A 23,159-nucleotide genomic window follows, 5' to 3' on the forward strand; every position below is an offset into this window, starting at 1 on the left:
CTATAATGACATACATGTCAATTTGTTGGGATCAAAATTGAAATCAAACTCAAATTATAAAGATTAAGATGGATACTTTAACCAATATTTTATTTCTTAATATAGCATGATTATAGAGTAATTAATAAAAGTTAGGACGCTACAGGCTAGGCGGGTTACATTTTAATCTCCACAAGAAAAATGAGAGTTGAATTCTAATACTACGTGGATATCTTCGATCTAGAATTTAATATACCTGTTTTCTTGTTATTCTAACTTAACGCGTCCGAACTAGTTATCTGCACCTTTGTTAATCTCACAAAACAATAGTTGGATCTTACTATATTTAGTTGGCAAGAAAACTCGTAGAATATATTAAGGAGCTGTTTGTTTAGTGGGAATCTAAAATTCCCATTGGATGGGCTTTGGATTCCCACATTTGTTCGACAGAAATGTAGGATACTCGGGTATCCTAAGATACTCATACGGTAGACATCTTACTTTACATTTTTGCCCTTTATTTTTTTTCTTCACATATTTTCTTTCATCAATTTTCTTTATTTTTACCTCAAAAAAATTTTTTACTTTTATTTTTAAATTTCTAATTTATAAATTATAAGAATACTCGTAAGGCATTTTTGGAACATTTCATAAATTTAACACCATCCCAAGAATAAATTCTACAAGACAAATGTGACTATCCAAATATTTACAGATATCTTTATAAATTTTCCTAGAAAATAAACATGACTATATGACCATCTAAAGTCTCGGGGATCTGAAATTCAAGTTTTCTAAATTCTCCTCGATAAACAAACGGTCCCTAAATTCTAAGTAGCTGGCCACCATGCATACCCTCATTCCCTTTTAAATCATTTAGTATTTACCTTGGCTCTTATTTATCAATGCGTCAAGCACCATGCTTATATATGTTACTATCTACCGGTTGTGATTTTATAGTGCAATTTTTTTTTTTGAAACTTTTGTGTTTGTTATTCGAGAAAAGCAAAGATGGAGGTGAAAATTTTGTCAAGAGAAACTATTATGCCCTCTTCCCCAACTCCCCCTCACCTTAAAACCTTCGAACTTTCACTTATCGACCAATTGTCTCCTCCACTTTATATTCCTCTTTTATTTTTCTACCCCATCAAAAACAAACATGATCTCGAGACCCACAACCAAAAGAAAGCAATCGCAACACTGAAAAATTCTCTATCAAAAACTCTAACTAATTTTTTCTTGTTGGCAGGAAGAATCACCAACACGTCCATTCGTTGTAGCAACGACGAAGGAGCTGTCTTTATCGAAGCAACCGTTAACTGCAACATTTCCGACATCCTCAAAGAACCAAACAATGAGGTTTTAACGAAACTCCTCCCGTGTTCTATTCAATGCACTAAACCAACAGAAGAATATGCTCAGATTGTTGCTCAAGCCAACATCTTCAACTGTGGTGGAATTGTGATCTCTCTTTGTTTGTTGCACAAGCTCATGGATGGGATAAGTTTTAGTTGTTTTCTCAAATCTTGGGCATCCATTAATAAAGGGTCTTTGGATAATTCTTCTCAAAATTTGGTATGTTCCAACTACAAAACATTCTCCTCGCTCTTTCCCCAAACAAACTTATTGTCTTTTCATCACCAAATACACGAAGGAGTAGACGACATATGCTCGAGTTCCAAACCGAACCGTTGTTTGCAACGGTTCGTGTTCGGAGCGAAAGCAATATCAGATCTAAAAGCGAAAGCAAAATCCACTGAGGTTCCAAATCCAACCAGTGTTGAAGCATTAACTGGATTTATTTGGAATTGTGCCATGAAATTGAAAGCTACATCTATGGGAAATGATGATGATTCTCAAAGGCCATCCACTTTGTCACATGTGGTGAACTTGAGAAAGAGAATGGAGCCGCCATTGCCTGAAATCTCAATAGGGAACGTTTTGTGGGGTATGGTTGCTCATTATTGTTCATCAAATTATGAAACTCAAGTGGAGCTAAGGGATTTAGTGGTTTTGTTGAGACAATCATTTTCAAAAATCAACAATGATTTCATAAAAGGGTTGATGGGAAATGACGGAAATAGAGCTGTTTTGGAGTTGCTTGGTGAGATAAATAAGTTTCCATCTAAAGTTCCAAATTATTACTTTTTCACAAGTTGGAGAAATATGGATTTGAATGAGGTCGATTTTGGATGGGGGAAGCCTATATGGATTGGCATTGCGGGGAATTCAAATGTTATAACCAAGGATTTTATTCTTTTGTTGGATACCCCATCGGGCGATGGAATAGAGGCATGGATGGTACTCGATCAAAAGAAAATGAAACTTTTACAACAAAATCCACAATTTCTCGAGTTTGCATCGTTGAATCCGAGTATCTCTATAAAAGGCGAGGTTGAAGATTTGAATCTCTAATCTTTAACCGAAGCGTTGTTCATGATGTATTAATTAATTGAATTATGTTGAAGTTCAATAGCTTCCATTAAAATTGAATTAAGTTGTTAATTGAGACTGGAATAATAATTTCTTAAATAAAAAAAAATCCACCTCTTCCTTTGTTTAATCCACCCATATAACTCCATCTCTCTCTCATCTTCATAACTTTCTCCCCTCTTCCCTAGCTTAAAACGTGGAGATATTTATGTTAATCTAAACTGATTTTGAAATTCTAAAAACAAAATAATATATTTTTTGAAAAAGTATTTAATTAATGTTTATTCCAAGCTTTCACTTAATAACATTTTTTCAAAAATCTTCCTAAACTCATTCTAAATTTGATCTCTTTTCTTTGATTTTTTTTCAACAAGGTAAGGATGGAGGTTCAAACTCGACTTTGATCAGTATATATCTCTTTCTTTGACCTAACCATTAAATAATTTTTATCTGGAACTTTCTCTTCCTGATATTGAATAACACAATTCATCAAGTAATTACTTATTTCTCTGAGTTCCAATCTCATGTCTCTCGTTATACTTAAAGAAAAAAAAAAAACTTCCTCTCTCCCTCATTTTTCTCATTTTATTCTTTTTAGAATAAAAAAGATATTTAAATTGAATTACCCATTGAATGTGGATTTTATTTTATTTATGCATTTTTTTTCATGTAATGATACATGCACAATAATAGCCAAGATAATATTATCTATACTATATTAAAAAGGTAGGAGATAGGAAAAATATTTTTTGGTCAAAGATAGGTACCTTAACCACTTGAGTTATGCTCGGTTTCACTAAATTTACTAATTTACAAACCATACCATTAATATATTATTATAACATTAAATTAATTATTGATGATTAATTTAACAATTCTAATAAATACATAGGATTTAAAAGGTTACCATGCAAAAAAAAATTCCACAACATAAAATTATTATTTTTAATTATAATTCATACTAGAATTTCAAAAGTTTTTGTAACTTTTTATCTTCTACTACTATAAAAATAGACTTCTTTACTTTTGGTTCCTTAAAAAATCTCTCAAAGATTATTCAATCTTAAAAATATTTTGAGATGTTGGTAGCACGTTGATCAAGTTGCAAGAGATATACGTATCAAATCTATATATCTTGAGTACTAGCTTGCGACATTACCGTTCCATAATTTTATGAAGTTTAATTATAGTATTTGTCAAGCAATTATCAACGGTAAACATATGTACTCTAAGAGGCCGTTTGTTTTGTGGGAATCCAACATTCCCGTGAGACACGCATCTGGATTCCCACGTTTGTTTTGTAGTAATAATGTAAGATACTCGGGTATCTCGAGATGTCCGGGTATCCTCAGATGCCCATTTGAAAGGTATCCGAGTCGATTTGGGTGCCTTTTTGAAATATGGGTTTCCATAATTCCCATGTTGATGGCATCCTATGTTGACATTTTTACCCATTCCTTATTTTTTCATATATTTTCTATTATCAAATTTCTTTGGTTTTATTTGTAATTTTATAGTTTAAATAAATTAATATACTCTTTGACTAATAAGCAATTAAGTATATTTATGTATTACATGTACGTATAAATTAAACTTCAATTAGATTATATAATATCTCTATTTACTTTTAATATTTTGAATGAATTATTATGAAAAATATCTATTATCTTAAATACATAATTTTAAAGCAACATTTTTTTAACGATCAGTTTACCTTTGATATTTTTCTTCTTAAAAGAGTATAATTTGATAATATAATAAATGAATTTTATCACATATAACATTAATTATATAATTGTATTTTAAAAAAAAATATCAAAGTTGAAAATGAATTTTATATTTAATATTAAGTAGTTTTTAAAAAGTCTTATATTAATATGAATTATACCTAATAACATACAAAAATTAATACATATACGCAATTAATATAAAAAAACCTAAAATATTAAATTAATTTTGAGAAAATCTATTATATAAATGCAAATTATATTAGATTAATGTATAAATTATATGAATATTCATAAGGGCGTTTTTGGAACATTATATAAATTTAGAACATTCCCATGAATAAATCCTGCAAAACAAACGTGACTATCGAGATATTCCTCGACATCCTTATATATTTTCCTACGAAACAAACGTGCCCATCTGAAGATGTGGACATCTAAAATTCGGGACATCTGAAATTTCCGGTATATGCATTCCCAAAAATTAAACGGCCCCTAAAAGACAAGTGTATAGTTACGATTTTGGGTTTTTGTGTTACTATTGTTTTTTATTGTTCTTTTATAATTATTGTATTTTTTTTATTTATAATGTTTTTAATTTGAGCAATTTTATTTAGAATATTATAATTTCATAAGTTATGGAATTCAAAATATTTATAACTTTTTTTCAACCTCTATTATAAAAGGATGTTTTCTTCCACCGTTTCAGATTAAAATTGAAGTAGCTCAAGACTTATGTGATACATTTAAGTCGCATGAGATTAGTCAAATCTATGTCTCAAATCTTTTTTTTTTTAGTACCAACATGTTGGGGTGAAGGATCGGACTTACAACCTCTTGATTGAATATATATGCTAATTACCGTTGAGCTATGTTCGCTTTGACCGGTAAATTTTTGACTAAATTTATAGTGTCCCATGCAATATAGAATGAAAATTATATATTAAGGTGGGAACACAACAAAAACATTCCTCGATTGAAATCTAAAACATAAAAAGGAAAGATGTAAACAACAACACTAATGTTATGTTTGGTAACTTAGATTTCAAGAAATTTCACAATTAGGACGTGTTGGAAAAATATATATTTTCCCCTTCAACAGTTCAGCCAACCACAATAATACGAGAAAAATAGGGAAAGCACAGAAACGACACAAGCAATTTATATACTGGTTCACCCTAACTATGAGCTACGTCCAGTCTTCCGCGACAACGAATTTTACTATGATATTGAGATAAATACATGAATCTCACAAATGCTCTATAAAACTTTCTCTAGATGTCACAACAATGGCCACCTAGCTTGTAAGCACTACGACAATAGCTCCTTAAGAATACATAATGAAAAACTTCACTAACCTCAAGAGAATGGACTGACGACGATGCTACAGACCAATTTCTCGTTTCTTCATTCTTTGCCAAAACAACCACTGCCGCCGCACTCCAAATTTTTTCTCTCTTCAGCAAAGCTTCTGAAATTGAGTTAGGCAGCTTAAAAACACATTTTGTTATAAAATAAAACCTAAAGACAAAAATGTTTATTTTAGGAGTTTTGGGTCCACAATTTCCCAACAAGACCGTACTTTAAATGAATAGGGTTATTTGGTAACTCATCATTTTTTTTTTTACAAAGGGGAAATAACTTTATTAAAAGAAAGTACCTCATCATTTATATTTTGAATGAAGTTCTGTTTTATGATACTCTTGAATTGAAAGGACATGATGTGGCTCCACGTGGCCCACACCCATCTCACAACAATTTTCACGTGGTCTTGCTTTCTCCACAAATGAATTTATTACTTTGTACTACATTTTATCCTTTTTTTTTTATTACCCTATCATAAATGTCATTGTTTGGTGCACAAAGAACAGTAACCAATTTATTTAAAAAAAAAAAGCTTTATTATCTTATTGGTGCAATGCACGAGGTGTATAGCAAAATACACTGTTTATGCAGGAATCCGCACAACGGTTCTTCACGAATTGAGCTCGAACCCGGTCTCCGATTCCGACCTGTACACTAGAGTGGACCTGCACAAGAGGGTGAACACTTCGACGCTCAAGTCAGTATAGATCGAACTCCTTATTTAGTTCGAGGTGAGACTCGATACCTGAGCGTGAAATGAACTCCTCTATTTATAGGTAATGGGCCCGACAGCACACACGACCGGCGGTTACATGTCTTTTCTCATATCGGACCTGTCGGGTTCCGAGCAGGTCGGACCACGGTCAGGTCGAGCTTTGGTGCCCATACTTCATCTTTTAAGGGGCAAACTCGGTTCACCTCGGCGGGGCCGAGGTGGACCTAAGCAATCCTTTTTATCTAATTTCTTCCAACACGAATAATGGTCCTCCACGTGTCCCGGGTAAGTTTACCCCCAAACATTGGCCCCTCTCTGTTAGGTTCGATCTCGACCTGACAGAGAAGTTCATTCGAATCTATTTTGGACACGTGGCGACTTTCTACTTGTGGAGGGAATATGACCGTTGCGAAATACGTTTCGACCTGCCAGGTTGTCGGAGTACTCAAGCGTTCGCCGTTGCGTATCCCGAGGAGATCTCAGCCGCTCGTTGATTACACGAGTACGGCGCAGAGGTTTTTCCGATCAGCTATAAATAGTCCCGAAACTTCAGGTCAAACCTTACGTTTCCTGAATTTCTGGAGTTCAATCTGAAACTAGCTCGAACCCTCTCTCTAGGTCAGTCACTCTTCTTTGCTCTTACTCTTCTTTCAAAAAATGGTAGTTTTCTTATCTTCCCCCTCCAGCAGCGATAGCCTGGGTAGTGTAGATCGGACAATAAGTAGTTCGCCCCCCAAGCCAAGTGACTCTGGGGAGGTCTTAGCTCGTAGGTTAGAGTCTGAGCTAGAAGAAATAGAGAACTTTAGGTTCTCAGATGATGAAGAAGATAGCGATACCTGCACCTCGGGCTAGGGTCTGGAGTACCCTTCTAGGATGCCCGAGCACTACCTTGGACCCCTTTGTAGGGGGTTTAACATTCCAAATAACATCCTCCTTAGGATTCCGGAGGAAGGGGAAAGAGCTGACAATCCTCCAGAGGGATGGGTCACTCTTTATTTGAAGATGTTTGAGTACGGCCTCAGACTTCCCCTTCATCCCTTTGCTCAGGAGTTCTTAAACCGAACCGGACTGGCACCTGCTCAAGTGGCTCCCAATGGGTGGGGTGTCATTTTTGCTTTAGCCATTCTTTTTTGGTTGCGAGCTCGGGATGAGGATGAGGCCGAGTTGCTAAGTGTCGACCAGCTTCTTGGGTGTTTTGAGGCTAAGAGGATAGCCAAAAAACCAGGTCGGTACTACATGTGCACAAGGAAGGGCGCGGGTGGCATAGTTAAGGGGCTGACCTCCATCAAAGGATGGGTAGACAAGTGGTTCTTTGCCTCTGGAGAGTGGCTGGCAAGGGACGAATCAGGTCATGCGTTTTTTGACATGCCTGCTAGGTTGGGAACCTAGGTATGAAGTCTTCCTTACTTTCTTTTCCTTTTAGTTTCTTGGTATTCATGTCTAACTCTGACTTTCTGTTTACTTTGTGCAGTGTCGATCAAACCGATCCCCGAGCTCGATCAAGCCACTTTCGACACACTCAAGTTCTACAAGGAGAACTTCCCCAAGGGCAGGAAGATCGGAACCTTGGTCACCAACAAGCTTCTCTTGGAGTCGGGGCTTCTTGACTACAACCCTCTAGTTCGGCCAATCGAAGCTTCAAGGCCGAACTCTAAACTCGGTAAGTCGTGCTCGACCTAGGTCTTGATCTCATTTTTCCTTTGATCCTTAATTTTATACTTGTTTATTTTGCAGCAATGGTGTGCGGATTCACTGGAAGTGTTAAGCGCAAGTCCAAGGGCCGTGCTCACGCCCTCAAGACCGTGGTGAGCCCCGAACCAGTGACGCCTTCGGTGCCACGGATTGAGGCTCAGGGTAACTCCGGGCCATCCTCTACAGTTCCCACCCCCGTGATCGAACTGGACTTGTCTGGGGGCCGATCTGAAGAGAAGCGTCCAAGGGAGGAGTTCGAGGCGCTTGACGTATCTCCCCTGAACGAGGCGAGGGGAGAGTCTCCTTTGAAGAGAAGAAGAAAGAAGAAGAAGACCTCCTCCTTCTCGGAGGTTGGGGCTCGTGGGACTCTGCCCGCGAGCCATGCTAACCTCGTGGACGACCCCGCAACTCGGATGGGGGGAACATCCGACGTGCGAACGCGGTTCAGGATGGAACCGTCAAGCTCTGCGGTGAAGGACCAGGTGTCCCGCATCTCTGCCACATGCTTGGATCGCTGTCTGAGGAGAGCATCCAAGTTCGTGAGTGATCCTGGGTCCGTACTGCAGAGGACCATCGACAACGCTGCCGAGGTAAGATCTGCTTTGCATCACTTTTTATTATTATCTTTTCTTTTCTCGATTCTCAGCTTGATCTAATCATTGTGTTCCTTGACTTTCACAGGCGTTTGTCGCTTCCATTCATTCAGCTATTATGGTCAAGGCTGAGCTGGATGGAAGGGAGGCTTTGACACCAAAGGAGAGGGAGAACTCTTCTGCTGCCTTAGAGGCTACCACCACGCTGAAGAGCGAGCTGCTAAGGGCCCAAGGCGAGGTGGGTATCTTAAGGGCCGAGGTGGATGCCAAGGCCGAACTTTTGAAGAAGGAGGGTGAGAAGCACAAGGCCCACCTCCGAGCAGCCCATGCGATCACCAAGGGGCTGGAGAAGGAGAAATTTCAGCTCCTGAAGGAGAAGGACGATCTCGCCCAAGTTCTTGAGGAGAAGGATGCCTCTATTGGGCGCCTCACAGCCGAGCTCAAAGACCTGAAGGAGCGCCTTACCAGTGGACCACTGCTGGAGGAGTCGTTCCGGCAACACCCAGACTTCGATGGGTTTGCCAAGGACTTTAGCGACGCCGGCTTCAAGTTCTTGATGAAGGGCATTGCTGCCGACATGCCTCACCTTCGGATCGATCTCAGCGACCTCAAGAAGAAATACTCTGAGAAGTGGGCTTCTGGGCCTAATGGGACTTCTGGCCCCCAACTGCTGGTGGACAAGTACGTTAGGGAGCTAGACTCTGACTACTCCGATATGGAAGAAGAGGACGCTCCTAGCCAGGAGCCCAATGAGATCGGCACAACGCAAGAGGAGGTTCCTTCCCAGCAGGATGGGTCTCAGGAGGTTAACCTTCTAGGCTCCCAAGGCGAGCTGTCCTCCCACCTCGGAAGTAGCTGAGACTCTCTTTCCTTCTGTCTTTACATATATTCTCTCTTTTTGGGCAGAGCTGCAAGGTCTATAAGCCTTGGCTCTGTCCTCCAACTAATGAATTCCTCCTTCCATATACTTAATTGCAGTTCTGTATCTAGCTCTGACTCTTCTATTGCTTTTTCCTTGAACTTTTTGAACTCACTTTTGTAAGCTGGAACTTACTAATGAATAAATTCATCTCGCACCTCTGACTTAAAGGATCGCACCTTTAACTTAACTTTGGGCTAAGCTTCAAGATAACTCTTTTCACACCGTACCTCTTACCTAATGTTTGGATTTGAGAGTTTCTTTTATTAACCTTTAATATTTCTCCTCAAACTCGGAAGTCCGAAAGAACATGAAGCAATTGGAACTTTTCTACATCGCACCTTTAACTTTTACGTTCAAAGGGTTGATTTTTGTGTCCATTGTTAATATTCACATCGCACCTCGAACCCGTAGGTTTAGAGGTTTGAATTTCTTGAACCTTCAACATCGCACCTTTAACTTAAGCTTTCAAAGGATTGAATTTTGGTTTGTAATTGATTTTGACATCGCACCTCGAACCCGTGGGTTTTGAGGATCGAATTTGATCAATTTTAAGTCTTATGGGAGTCCGTGGCCCCCATTTAATTTCTAATCGAAGTCGGAGTTGTGAAATTAAATAACTCGATTTATTGAAAGTTCCGCCCCTTGAAAATTTTGACAAGCCCATTTTGGGACGATTTTGACATTTCAGGGCTAATAGCGCTTTAAGTGCTCCGCGTTCCATGGATGCGCAAGCACTCTTCCTTCCAGGTCGGCCAGCATATAAGTTCCAAGTCGGACTATGCCTTTGACTTCAAACGGTCCTTCCCAACTTGGGTCAAGGGTGCCAACATGACTCTGAATTTTTCTCAAGACCAAATGTCCAACTTGGAAGCTTCGAGGTCGAACTCGGGTATTGTAATGTCTGGCCATTCTGTTCTGATACTCTGCTAAGCGCAGTTGAGCCATTTCCCTTTTCCCTTCCAAAAAGTCCAGGTTAAGGAGTAACTCTTCCTCGTTCCTCGCTGGCTCATACTGTTCTACTCTGTCTGTTGGTACGCCGATCTCTACTGGTACCACGGCTTCGGAGCCAAAGGCTAGTGAGAACGGAGTTTCGCCAGTTGACTCTCTTGGGGTGGTTCGATATGACCACAAAACTTCAGGTAGCTCCTCGGCCCACCTTCCCTTTTTGGAGTCCAACCTTAGCTTGAGTCCTCGCTTTATAATCTTGTTTACTGCTTCAACCTGCCCATTTGCTTTTAGATGTGCAGGGGACGAGCTGAGGTGGCTTATGCCTAGCTTTCTGCAAAAGTCCTTGAACTTTGCATTGTCAAATTGTTTTCCGTTGTCTGTCACGACAGCATTGGGTATAGCGGCACACAATGTTTGTCCATATGAACGACGTGACTCTGGACTCTGTGATGTGGGACAGTGCCTCGGCTTCAGCCCACTTAGTGAAGTAGTCCACAGCGACCACGGCGAACTTCGTTTGTCCTTTGCCCAAAGGAAAATGACCTATGATGTCCACCCCCCATTGGGCAAATAGCCATGGGGTCGAGATGGGGGTGAGCAGTTTGGGAGATTGGTGGATAATGTTTGCGAAACGCTGGCAGTTGTCGCAAGCTTTCACAAACTGCCTTGCATCCTGCTCGACACTGGGCCAATAGTACCCTTGTCGAATTACCTTAGCCGATAACGACCTGGCGCCAGAGTGGTTTCCACACACCCCTTCATGAATTTCCCTAAGAATGTAGAGGCCTTCTTCGGGAGTCACACACTTAAGGAGAGGCAGGGAGAAGCCACGTCGGTACAACATTCCTTCTCGGAGCGTGAACCGAGCTGCTCTTCGCGTCATCTTCTTTTGCTCCTTTGGCTCTTGCGGTGGGTTTCCTTTGATGAACTCCACGATTGGGTCCATCCAAGTGGGTGATGGAGTATCAACCTTTATCACATCTAGCTCCAAGATTGAAGGTGTGTCCAAGATTTCGACCGGGACCGATCTAGCCAGGTCGGTCTCGTATGCTGATGCTAATTTGGCTAAGGCGTCTGCATTAGAGTTCTTAGATCTTGGAACTTGACTTACCTCATAAGTCCTGAACTGGGCGAGGTGCGATCTGACCTTGCCCAGATATTTTTCCATCCGGGGGTCCTTCGCTTGGTACTCCTCCTTGATTTGATTTACAATTAGCTGGGAGTCACTAAAGACCTTTATGTGACTGGCCCCCAGTCCTTTGGCAACACGCAGGCCTGCTAGGAGTGCTTCGTACTCGGCCTCATTGTTTGACGTCCGAAAGTTAAACCGCAGAGCATACTCAAATCGCTCACCTCCTGGTGCGAGCAAGAGGATTCCTGCCCCGCACCCCTTCTCATTGGAAGATCCATCAACGTAGATCGTCCAAGGGAGATCGGACTTGGCCAGCTGAGGTGGTGGAGTGAGCTCTGCGATAAAATCAGCCATTGCTTGCCCTTTCATCGCAGTTCTGGGCTCAAACTGGATGTCGTACTCGCTCAATTCCATTGCCCATTTCATTAGATGGCCTGACGTTTCAGGCCTACTGAAGATGTTCCTCAGGGGCAAGTTTGTAAGTACTACGACCGTGTGCGCTTGGAAGTACGGCCTAAGTCTTCGGGCCGCGGTAACTAAAGCGAGGGCCAGCTTCTCCATTTGGGGATATCTAGTCTCGGCCTCGGTCATGGCCTTACTGGTGTAATAAACGGGGCTCTGGTTCGCACCCTCCTGCTTGACCAGTGCCGAGCTGACGGCACTAGCAGATACCGCCAGGTACAAATGGAGTTTTTCCCTGGTAATGGCTTTGCGAGTAGAGGTGTCGAGCAGAGATAGTCTTTCAACTGCCCCAGCGCTTGCTCATACTCTTCCGTCCATTCGAACGGTCCCTTCTTCCTGGTCCCTTCTTCCTAAGAACTTTGAAAAACGGAAGACACTTGTCCGTCGATCTTGACACGAACCTGTTCAAGGCTGCAATCCTGCCATTGAGGCACTGAAGCTGCTTTAGAGTCTTGGGTGCCTCCATCTCGAGCACGACCTTTATCTTCTCTGGGTTAGCCTCAATCCCGCGGTTATTTACCATAAAACCAAGGAATTTTCTCGAGGAAACTCCGAAGGCGCACTTGGTCGGATTGAGCTTCATTTGGTACTTCCGTAGCACTCCAAAGGCTTCAGTCAGATCGGAAAGATGCGACTTTGATTGCTTGCTCTTGACAAGCATGTCGTCCACATACACTTCCATATTCCGACCGATCTGCTTGGCAAGCATTTTGTTCACCATCCTTTGGTAGGTCGCACCCGCATTCTTTAGGCCAAAAGGCATCACCTTGTAGCAGTACAGACCTTGGTCTGTTATAAACGCCGTGTGATCTTGGTCTGGTATATGCATTTTAATTTGGTTGTATCCGGAGTAGGCATCCATGAAGGTGAGTAGCTCGTGCCCGGCTGTTGCGTCCACGAGCTGGTCGATCCTCGGAAGGGGGAAGCAATCTTTTGGGCATGCCTTATTTAGATTTGTAAAGTCCACGCACATCCTCCACTTCCTGTTGGATTTTTTAACCAGTACAACGTTAGAGAGCCACTCAGGATACAGAATTTCTCGTATATATTCAGCTTTCAAGAGATTGTTTACTTCCTCAACAATTACATCACTCCTCTTCTTTTTTGCTTTACAGGTCGGAATGATGGGTCTATGTTGAGGCGATGCACCATGATCTTCGGGTCGATACCAAACATGTCCTCGTGAGACCATGCGAAGACGTCTGAGTTAGACCTGAGGAAGTTGATCAGTTTTTCCCTGTCAGTGGCCCCCAGCTTGGTTCCTATGCTTACTTGTTTTTCGTGGCTAAGTAAAGGAACAAGCTCGAGCTCTTCTGTTGGCGGGGAGAACTGCCTTTTGCCTTCCTTTGGCAGGTCGGTCTCTAACTCCTGCTGCTTGCCACGATTGATTTGTTCCTCCAGGGCACATACCGACGATCCCTTGAGCGCGGACGCGTAGCACTCTCTTGAAGTTTTTTGCTCACCTCGGACCGTGCCCACTCCATTAGGGGTTGAGTACTTCAAGACTTGATGCAATGTGGAAGGAACAACTCGAAATGAGTGGATAATGGGTCTCCCAAAAATGGCGTTGTAGGCCGATTTGCCGTCGACTACCACGAACTCGGCCATCTGCGTTATCTGGGTAGCATCTTGCCCGATAGTTACCGGCAGGTTGATGCACCCTTCTGGGGAGACTGATTCTCCAGAGAATCCAACCAAGGGTGTTGGACTCTTCTTCAATTGTGACCTGGTCCATCCCAATGCTAAATATGTTGGGAGGGACAAGATGTTCGCAGATGCGCCTCCATCAACCAATACTCTTCGGACCAGGACGTGATCAATGAGAGGGGCGATCACGAGCGCGTCATTGTGGGGCAAATGGATCCCCTCCAAATCGGCATCGCCGAAAGTGATGGAGAAAGTAGGTTTCTGCTCCCTGATGATGCATACCTCGCGCCTGGCCTTGTGAGCTAGCTCCTTCCTCTTGTTTCCGGACTGGCCCCCGCTCGGACCTCCGAAAATAGTGTTAATGACCGCAGGTCGGTCATTCCGGCGAGGCGGCGTTCTTGAACGCTTCCTCTCTTCTTTCTTTTCGATCGAGTTAGATTTCGGTTTGCCCACAAATTTTTTGAAGTAGCCATCTTGAATGAGATCTTCAATCTGACGCTTCAATTCCCAGCAGCTTGTCGTATTATGGCCGTTGTCGCGGTGAAAATGGTAGTACTTATTTTTGTTGCGCTTCTCTGGGTCTCCTCGGAGCTTCTCAGGTCGTTTGAGGAGCTTTTCCATCCCACTTTTCTAGATGTTCGTGAGTATCTCGGAGATGGAGATGGTGGTTGGAGTATACCGTTCATAAGGTCGGCTCCGGATGGAGCCGCCCTCCGACCTTCGGTACTCTGTTCTGCCACTGGAGGAGGATGGTCCCTTAACTTTGGACTTGACATCGGTCCTCCTCCTCTCCTGGCTAAGTTTCTTCTGATCGATCTGCTTTTCAGGTCGGCCAGTCTTGGTTCGGAGGAGCTCCTGCCCATCAATGACTTTCTTCGCCTTCTGTAACACTTCGGCGAAGGTGGCTGGAGCTTCCTCTCCAAGTTTTACGGTTAAGGTCTCATCGGCCAGGCCGGTGAGGAAGTAGCACATGGCCGAATCGTCGGAGCAGTGCACGACCTTAAGCTGCTCTTCCTGGAACCATGTGACATATTCTCTCAGCGTCTCTCCTTCCTTCTGCCTGATGGTGGCAAGATGAGTCGCTGTCTTTCTATCATAATGCCGAAAGGAGAACTGACTGATGAACTCCTTCCTCAGCTGGGAGTAGGTTGAGATCGACTTGGCCGGCAGTCTTCGGTACCGCAGGCGCGCGCTACCGGTAAGCGCTATCTAGAAGGCGCGACATTAGATCGCATTTGTCGCCGCTTAAAAGTCCATGAGGCCCTCGAAAACCTCAACATAGTCTTTAGGGTCCTTAGACCCGTCATAGAGCTTCATGGCGGGAGTCTTGAACTTCGGAGGGATTGGAGCCTCCAGGATGTCCGCGGTGAATGGCGATTCTCCCAAGTCGCCATCGTCGAACGAACAGTCTTTCTTCTCGCACCTGGCCTTAAGCGCCTCGACCTGCTCATCGAACTTGTGCTTCATCAGGTCGATCTCTTCCCTCGGGATCACAGCTTCTGGTGCCATAGGCTTGTATTTTGATTGAGCCTTTAGGTTCGAGTTGGAGAATTCTCGGGAGTAGGAAGGAGAGTCTTCCGGCTCCCGAGATGCTCTCTTCTTCTTTTCAGTGAGATGCTTTCTCAAATCGTTATCTCGCAAGCTGTAATCCACTCCCCCATCGTTGGGAATGGGCTCGCGATCGCCAGGTTGGATAGATGGAGCTCCCTTTTCACCGGGTGCGCCCGGAGCCATAGAGGGAGACGCAGTTCGGTTAGCACGCGTTGCCTCGGCGTACATTTCTTCCATTGTGCGCAATCGATGGCGCATATCATCCAACTCGCGCTGGAGAGTAGACAGAGCTTCGGGGTCTGCTTCCTGATTGGCCCTTTGGGAGGTTTTTCTCGACGTCCCTCTTCGGCCTCTGTTGGCTTTTGAGGGTTTTGGGTGAGCAGGTGGTAGCTCTTGGTTCGCATGGCGGGCAGATCTTCGCGGCAGATCTCCCTCTTGCCCTGCTCGGACATGGTCCTCGACTATTCTTGCACCGAGGTCTTGCTGAGGGCCATTGTCAGCGTTCACACCCCTCTGTTCTGTCGTATTGGCAGAGTTTGCTGGATGCACCATCTTTGCGTATATATATATTTTTTAGATCGGGATGACTTTAGATGTCCTTCCCCACAGACGGCGCCAAATGTTTATGCAGGAATCTGCATAACGGTTCTTCACGAATCGAGCTCGAACCCGGTCTCCGATTCCGACCTGTACACTAGAGTGGACCTGCACAAGAGGGTGAACACTCCGACGCTCAAGTCAGTATAGATCGGACTCCTTATTTAGTTCGAGGTGAGATTCGATACCTGAGCGTGAAATGAACTCCTCTATTTATAGGTAATGGGCCCGACAGCGCACACGACCGGCGGTTACATGTCTTTTCTCATATCGGACCTGTCGGGTTCCGAGCAGGTCGGACCACGGTCAGGTCGAGCTTTGGTGCCCATACTTCATCTTTTAAGGGGCAAACTCGGTTCACCTCGGCGAGGCCGAGGTGGACCTAAGCAATCCTTTTTATCTAATTTCTTCCAACATGAATAATGGTCCTCCACGTGTCCCGGGTAAGTTTACCCCCAAACACATCACATTCGATTTTATCTTTAATAATAATACAATAATTTTTTTTACTATTTTAATACTGTAATTTGTTTTATGTTTGGTTATTATTCACATAGTTTTTGTCAACAACATTAAAAGATTTTTTTTATTCCGATTCCAAAAGTTTTATAGTAAATAACATCAAAGGAATAACATTCTCGTTTCGATTGATTTCCATTCTTATCGATTTTCATTTCGATTGGGTGCAAGTAAACCATGCCTAACTCTTCTTCTCAAGTTTCTTTCTTTTTCTTTTTCTTTTCCTTTTTTCAAGTACCTTCTTATTCTCAGATCGGTAATTACAAATTGATATCATATTTATATATTCATAAGGGTGTAAAAGCTTAAATATAATTTTAGTAAACTATATAACATTGCGGTTATTCACAAGTAGTACTCACAATTGGATAGAAAAACAATCACATAGAATCACGAAACCTTTTACTTGCCAAAACGTTAATATTTGTGACCACATGCACCATAAAGGCACTTATTCATTATTAAGGTGGAAACAAAACACAAAACTACTTAATTGAAATCTAAAACAAGTTCATTATATCTAATCTTTTATTTTTTGTCCCTTCACAAATCTCTGGGATTCAAGCAAATTTTACGCTCGGATTGAGAGACGCAAACTTGAGAAATTCAGGGTCATTTTCCAACAAGTTCATTGTTTCATCATCGAGTGTAATCCATACTTCTAATCCTTCACCGATTGGTGTGTCAATCAACACAATTACGTTCCTTTCGATAGACTCGCCAAACGTTCCACCGCATGCAACCCATGCAGGCCTTCCCCACCCAAAATTGACTTCATTAAATCCCATGTTACGCCAGCTTGTAAACAAAAATGTCTCCGAGCTTTTTGCATAAATTTCATGCAACTGTTGTAATGATTTCAAAAAAGTCTCGAATCCATCATCTCCTGTTACTTTCTGTATGAAATCATTGTTGATTTTGGACAATGATTGTCTCAGTAATATTACAAGATCGGCCAGCTCCATGTCTGAACTTGATGCTTCATAATATGTTGAGCTTCTCCATAAAATGTTGCCAACTTCATTTTCCGACAAGGGTGGTTCTATTCTTCTTCGCATGTCAACAAAATGAACCACGGCTGATCCCCGTTTTGGGTCTTCACCACAAGCTAGTTTCTTGTCTGTTATTGTCACATAATACCATATTATTAATACAATGGTTTTAAATATCCGTCACATGTCGACATCTCCATCGACATATTCATATTTTTATAGACTCGACATTGAGATAATAGGTAAATTGACATTTCTATACCATAGTACAAGAAAATCGATAAAATACGACAAATATCAACAACATGTCACTAATATATACATAATATTAAGATAATTATTTCTAACTAATTTAGAAACATGAAAATGTTTATTTGTCCATTTAAATATTTTTTTATATTTTTTTTTAATTTTTTAATTTTTCTAAACTTTTATAGAAGTATCTATTGATATTGACATGTTATCAATATTTCTATGAAATTGAGACCTCAACATTTTTATCAATATCGACATTTAAAACTTTAGATTAATAACATAATTTTAAATATTCGTTAACACGTCAGCATTTCTATCGACATAGACATATTTTCATGGATTTGACATTAACACGAAGAACAAATTGACATTGCTATTATAGTACAAAAAAATAGACAAAATATAAAAAATATCAACAAAATGTTACATAATAATATTAAGATTAATTATTTTTAATTAATTTAGAAATAGGAAAATGATTATTTTTTCATAATTTTTCTAAATTTTTATAGAAATATCCATCGCTAGTGACATTTCCATACAGTTGAGAACTCGACATTATCGGCATCCCCATTTAAAACCTTGATTAATTAGAAACAGTAATTAAACAAATCCAACGTGTTCTTACCGGATGATGTACATGATCTAGATGCTTTCAGGGCATACTTCCAAACCAAAGAAGTTACAACTTCGACCCTGGATGGATATGGAACACTTGCAGATTTAGCTTTGCCTTTCAAATTTGCTATTGCCATAGCATCCAAAACAAACCTTCTTGTAGTGCTACTTTTTCCTTTCTTCACCACAAATGGAGTTTCTTCAGAACACACACCATAGCCATCCCAAATTTCTCTCCTTGGGAACAGAGAAGAACCCAAACCAAAACTACCACACACCAATTTCCCTGCTCTCCCTTCACAAGAGGCAGCCCAAGATCTGATAAACGCACTCCCGGCCGTTCCATCCATGACTTTGTGCAAAAAATAAGCACCAATTGCAATGCCACCACATTCAAAGACATTCACTTGGACTGTGATTTGGAAGGCCTTCTCCGATGGCCCATTTGGATTAGAGAGAGGAAGGAATTCTGCAAGCAATTGCAGATTTGGGGCTTTGAGAAACTCAGCCATGGAGATTTTGGCTTTGGCCTCCACAAACAGAGCTCCCACATCCTCTTCATTGGAGCAATGGATTGAGTCTCCTTTGAACTTTCCAGCCACCATTGGGAAGCGAACCAATGCTTGTGAGAGAGAAAGCTTCAATCTTGAAGTTGCATTATGAGAATGTTGTTGATTATTGTTGTTCATGGAGTAGAAGAATATGATGGGATTGTAAGAATTAGGAGCCAGGATGTCGAGCATTGAGACTTGGAAGGATTTGAGGCCATTGTTAAGGGATTTTGAGGGCTTGATTATCTCTCTTGAGATGATTTCCACTTCCATAAATCTAAATTTTTCTCTCTTCAACTAATGCAAGTGAGTTTGTTGTTCCAAATGAGAGGATATATATAGAAAGAGATGATATGTCGGAATTGAAAGAACATGATGCAGCCACGTAGTCCACAACTGTAGTCCACAACTGTTGTCTCACAACAATTTTCACGTGGTCTTTGTTTCCGACCAATGTATTTATTACTTTTGTACCTCGTTTTGTCTCTTTGATTTTTTTCTACTACCAATTCTCGTATGTATAAAGCGTTGTCATGTCATCGCCGCACAGCCCACCAACGTCATATTCTAAAAAGTATCAGAAAAATTGGGATTTTTGACCCACCAATAGTTCAAATTGGATAAATGAACCCATTTCAAAAAAACCTAATTTTTGACCCCACCTCTACTTAATTTTGAACTCACCTTTAGTGAAAAGACAAATATATCCTTATTTATGATACATTCACTTCCCCATTAACTTCCACCCAACCATTTCACCAAACTTTTAACCTCATATTTTACTTATGTTTTGAGTTTGAAACAATCCAAAATTTTCACACCATCCAAACTCCTCACAGATCACGTTTTTTAAAATCCGGGAAAGAAACATTGTCACGTGTTTGATCATTGTCCCCACACTATCTAAAATCGTTGTCCCCACATTTTCACATTTGAAGAGTTAGAGGTACGTTAACATAAAAATTTCTGAAATGATTTGAAATATTTTCCATTCATACATTTTCACTTGGCTTCTTGGAAAAAGAAAAAAAAATGCAGTCGGTATCCCGGACCAAGTATTGTTCCGAGATTGAAGCTTCGAGATCCGGGATTGAATGTTCAATCCCGGACAAATCATGTTCAATCCCGGATCGAAAGATGGTTCGGGAGTGAACCGGGATACATCCCAGACCAATCTCGAAGCACTGTGGTCCAGGATATGTCTCGGACCAAGACTGGTCCGGGACGACATGTATTTTGTTATTTTTTTACCACTTTTTTTGGACGATATTCTTATCTCACTTGATTTTATCTATTTGCAGAATGCCTCGTGTCTTCATAACATTTGGTGGAGAATGGAACGATAGTGAAAAAGATTACGTTGGTGGTCGCACGAGAGGATTGACAGTGGATAGTACAACCACGTACAGAGAATTTGTAGGTCACGTGTATAGATTGAGTAATATAAACCCCCTTCAGTTCGATATTATAATTAGACGCATATATCATTTTAAAACTAAAGTTTGTGTAATGGAGATAACTGATGACGATGACCTGAATTTTTTTTTAACTGGTGAATTTTTCTGAATTGCCTATATACATATCTACTACGCCAAAGCAGGTACATGAGAATGAAACGTACATGCCTTCTTTCCCATATCATGTAGGCCAAAACGTGTCCTCGAGTTGTATGCCCACAGCTTGTATTCCCCCATTCCAGAGACCCACAGATTTGGTACATTCATTTCCTTCCTCATCATCGAACCCCTCTTCTTCCCAACAACCACACCCCTTTTACGGGCATTTAGGTCATGATATAGCGGGTTTAACACCATTGGAATCAGATGTTGTTTCATGTAACCTAGGAGATGACAGGGTATGTGATTGGAATGTGCCGGGATTACTGAATGATAATCAAGATGAAAGTGATGAATCATATGACCCGTTGGAGAGTCAGAAGAAGGAGACTATGAAGCAAAATTTGTGAATGATGACTATGACGATGCACTTGATGAATAATCTGAGCCCGATGTGGAATAGGTACATGCTGAGATTCGTAGGGATGAAGCAGCGGTCCAACAAATGGGGTGTGATGGTTTCACTGGACAACCTAATGATGAGAAGTTGCAACTCATAGTACAGTCTTCTGGAACAAATGATGTTAAGGAGGGCGAAGTATTTGATACGAAGAAGGAGCTGAGTTTGAGAATGCATTTAGTTGCAATGCGGCTGAATTTTCAGTTTAAAGTAAAAAAGTCGACACTGGAACTATATATACTACGCTGCGTTGATACTAGTTGCACCTGGAGACTTCGAGCTACAAAGCTGAGGGACTGCAATCTGTTCAAGCTAAAAAAATACTATAGCATCCATACATGCAACGGTGGAGTTTTGAAACAGGATCATAGGCAAGCCAAGAGTTGGGTGGTCGGACATCTTGTCCAAGCGAAGTTTACAGACGTCTCCCGCACGTATAGACCGAAGGACATAATACAAGACATGAGGAAGGAGTATGATGTGAATTTAAGTTATGACAAAGCTTGGCGGTCCAGTGAAGAAGCACTTCGACTTATTAGAGGGGATCCAGCATCGTCATACGGTCTACTACCAGCTTATGGTGAAGCATTAAAAATCATGAACCCAGGTACTATTTTCGAATTGGAACTGAAAGATGGAAAATATTTCAAATATGTCTTTATGGCATTGGGTCAATCGATTAGAGGGTTTCTGGCTTGTATTCGACAAGTGTTGGTTGTCGACGGGGCCCACCTAAAAGGGAAGTTCAGAAGGGTATTGTTAACAGCTTCTGGTGCGGATGCGAATAACCAAATTTACCCTGTTGCATTTGCTATTGTCGACGGTGAGACTGTAGCATCATGGTTAAGGTTTATGACTCAATTAAAAGGTGCGCTCGGCGTAGTGAACAATTTGGTTTTCGTTTCCGATAGACATCACACCATTTGTAAGGCAATTGACAAGGTATTTCCCACTGCATTTCATTGCTTTTGTATACAACATATTAAGATGAACTTGTTAGCAAAATTTAAAGTCGATGCAAAGGCACTCGAGGAACTATTTCTAAAAGCTGCGAAAGCATATCGAGAGTCTTATTTCAACTCAATCTGGACTCAACTTGGTGCGTACCCTAGTGTGAGGGAGTATCTGGATGACATTGGAAAAGAGCGTTGGGCTCGTTGTTTCCAAATAGAATTGAGGTACACACAGATGACCAGTAATAATGCGGAGTCCGTGAATGCCCTCTTTAGACACGCGCATAGGTTGCCAGTAACTGCGTTATTGGACCATATCAGAGGTCTGTTACAGATTTGGTTCTACGATCAGCGGACGCTTGCCTCTTCCCGATCAACCACATTGTCCGACTACGCAGAAAATAAGCTTGCTGAATAATCGGACAATGCCAGGAGACACGTTGTAGTGAACATCGACCAGTTTCATGTCCAGGTACGTGATGGTAACCTTGACGGGATTGTTGATTTCAACTCTAGGACATGTAGTTGTCGGGAGTTTGATTATTTTAAAATTCCATGCTCTCATGCTATTGCCGGGGCAATGATGCGAAACATAAATCCGTACACTCCGTGTGACGAGGCATACACAACGAACTCTTGGGTAATGGCTTATGCAGAACCAATATTTCCAATTGGCCATGTCTCAACGTGGAACAGTTGTCCAGTTTTTGTCGATACACCGGTAGAAGCACCAGATATGGTTCCTAGAGTTGGCAGGAGGCGGACAGTTAGGATTTCTTCCACGGGCGAGGTGCGCTAAACACGTAAGTGCGGTCGGTGTGGTACATCGGGGCACTATCGCAAAACATGAAATGAACCTCTTAACACAGCGTGAATGTATGATTTATTGGTAACTTATTGTTTTTTCATAAATTTGTATGGTAACTTGTACCCCAAGCAACCAACCATGCATGCATGCATCCACAACCCCTAAAAGGGTCGTATCTATAAACTGCTTCCTCTCCTTCCCCATCATGGAAAGCTCGACGAAGTAAACTATGCCAACCTTGACAGCATCCTCATCATCGTCAAAAACTGCCTCCATAAAAATCTTCTCTAACTCACTACACTTAACCCTGACACTATCCTTAAAGTAACGTGCTCGAAGTCGTCGGCCAGGAATATCGTTATCTACCCTAATCATCCTATGACTGAGGCCGGTGATTAGGTCAAACTCCCGCTTACCAAAGGAGACCCTTTTCCCAAACAGGTCGAAACTAATGATGTCCTGCCTAGGCTCTTCAACCACTCTCAACAATAGATGATGTATTAATGGACCGTTAAAAACTACGTCCATGTCCAAAATGGGACCGAAACACGTTTGCCTAAACATGTCTAACTGGGTTGAGGTTAACCTACCTTTCAGCCTAGAAGTGGTTTTATCTACATGGGCAAGGTTGGTCAACGTGACCAGAAACCAATCATCACGGTTTAGAATTAGTCTCAAATCCAT

The 23,159-nt window shown here is 41.5% G+C and overlaps 6 protein-coding genes across 6 annotated transcripts; 2 read left to right on the forward strand and 4 right to left on the reverse strand.

Moving 5' to 3' along the window:
• The first annotated feature begins 832 nt into the window (after positions 1 to 832).
• On the forward strand, positions 833 to 2,546 carry LOC111009425 (akuammiline synthase 2-like). The gene has a single exon (XM_022282500.2). The coding sequence runs from the start codon at positions 991 to 993 to the stop codon at positions 2,392 to 2,394; it is 1,404 nt and encodes a 467-aa protein (XP_022138192.1). The 5' UTR covers positions 833 to 990; the 3' UTR covers positions 2,395 to 2,546.
• An 8,186-nt stretch (positions 2,547 to 10,732) lies between these two features.
• On the reverse strand, positions 10,733 to 12,067 carry LOC148211199 (uncharacterized). The gene is made up of 2 exons (XM_088123909.1): positions 11,756 to 12,067; positions 10,733 to 11,674 (listed from the first exon to the last, which is right to left on the reverse strand). Exons 1-2 carry the CDS (start codon positions 12,065 to 12,067, stop codon positions 10,733 to 10,735), a joined length of 1,254 nt encoding a protein of 417 aa, XP_087980035.1.
• A 181-nt stretch (positions 12,068 to 12,248) lies between these two features.
• LOC148211200 (uncharacterized) lies at positions 12,249 to 14,236 on the reverse strand. Its single transcript, XM_088123914.1, has 2 exons — positions 13,695 to 14,236; positions 12,249 to 12,387 (listed from the first exon to the last, which is right to left on the reverse strand). The coding sequence occupies exons 1-2, from the start codon at positions 14,234 to 14,236 to the stop codon at positions 12,249 to 12,251; spliced, it is 681 nt and encodes a 226-aa protein (XP_087980040.1).
• Positions 14,237 to 16,662: 2,426 nt separating this feature from the next.
• Positions 16,663 to 19,004, reverse strand: LOC111009162 (akuammiline synthase 2). The gene is made up of 2 exons (XM_022282125.2): positions 18,158 to 19,004; positions 16,663 to 17,402 (listed from the first exon to the last, which is right to left on the reverse strand). The coding sequence occupies exons 1-2, from the start codon at positions 18,969 to 18,971 to the stop codon at positions 16,843 to 16,845; spliced, it is 1,374 nt and encodes a 457-aa protein (XP_022137817.1). The 5' UTR covers positions 18,972 to 19,004; the 3' UTR covers positions 16,663 to 16,842.
• Positions 19,005 to 20,759: 1,755 nt separating this feature from the next.
• On the forward strand, positions 20,760 to 22,085 carry LOC111009295 (uncharacterized). Its single transcript, XM_022282346.2, has one exon. The coding sequence runs from the start codon at positions 20,760 to 20,762 to the stop codon at positions 22,083 to 22,085; it is 1,326 nt and encodes a 441-aa protein (XP_022138038.2).
• A 230-nt stretch (positions 22,086 to 22,315) lies between these two features.
• Positions 22,316 to 23,159, reverse strand: LOC111009294 (uncharacterized). Its single transcript, XM_022282345.1, has 2 exons — positions 22,613 to 23,159; positions 22,316 to 22,410 (listed from the first exon to the last, which is right to left on the reverse strand). Exons 1-2 carry the CDS (start codon positions 23,157 to 23,159, stop codon positions 22,316 to 22,318), a joined length of 642 nt encoding a protein of 213 aa, XP_022138037.1.

This window comes from Momordica charantia (genome assembly GCF_013281855.1).
Source record: "Momordica charantia cultivar OHB3-1 chromosome 5 unlocalized genomic scaffold, Mcharantia_2.0 BLBB01000005.1, whole genome shotgun sequence".
Classification (NCBI taxonomy): Eukaryota; Viridiplantae; Streptophyta; class Magnoliopsida; order Cucurbitales; family Cucurbitaceae; genus Momordica; species Momordica charantia.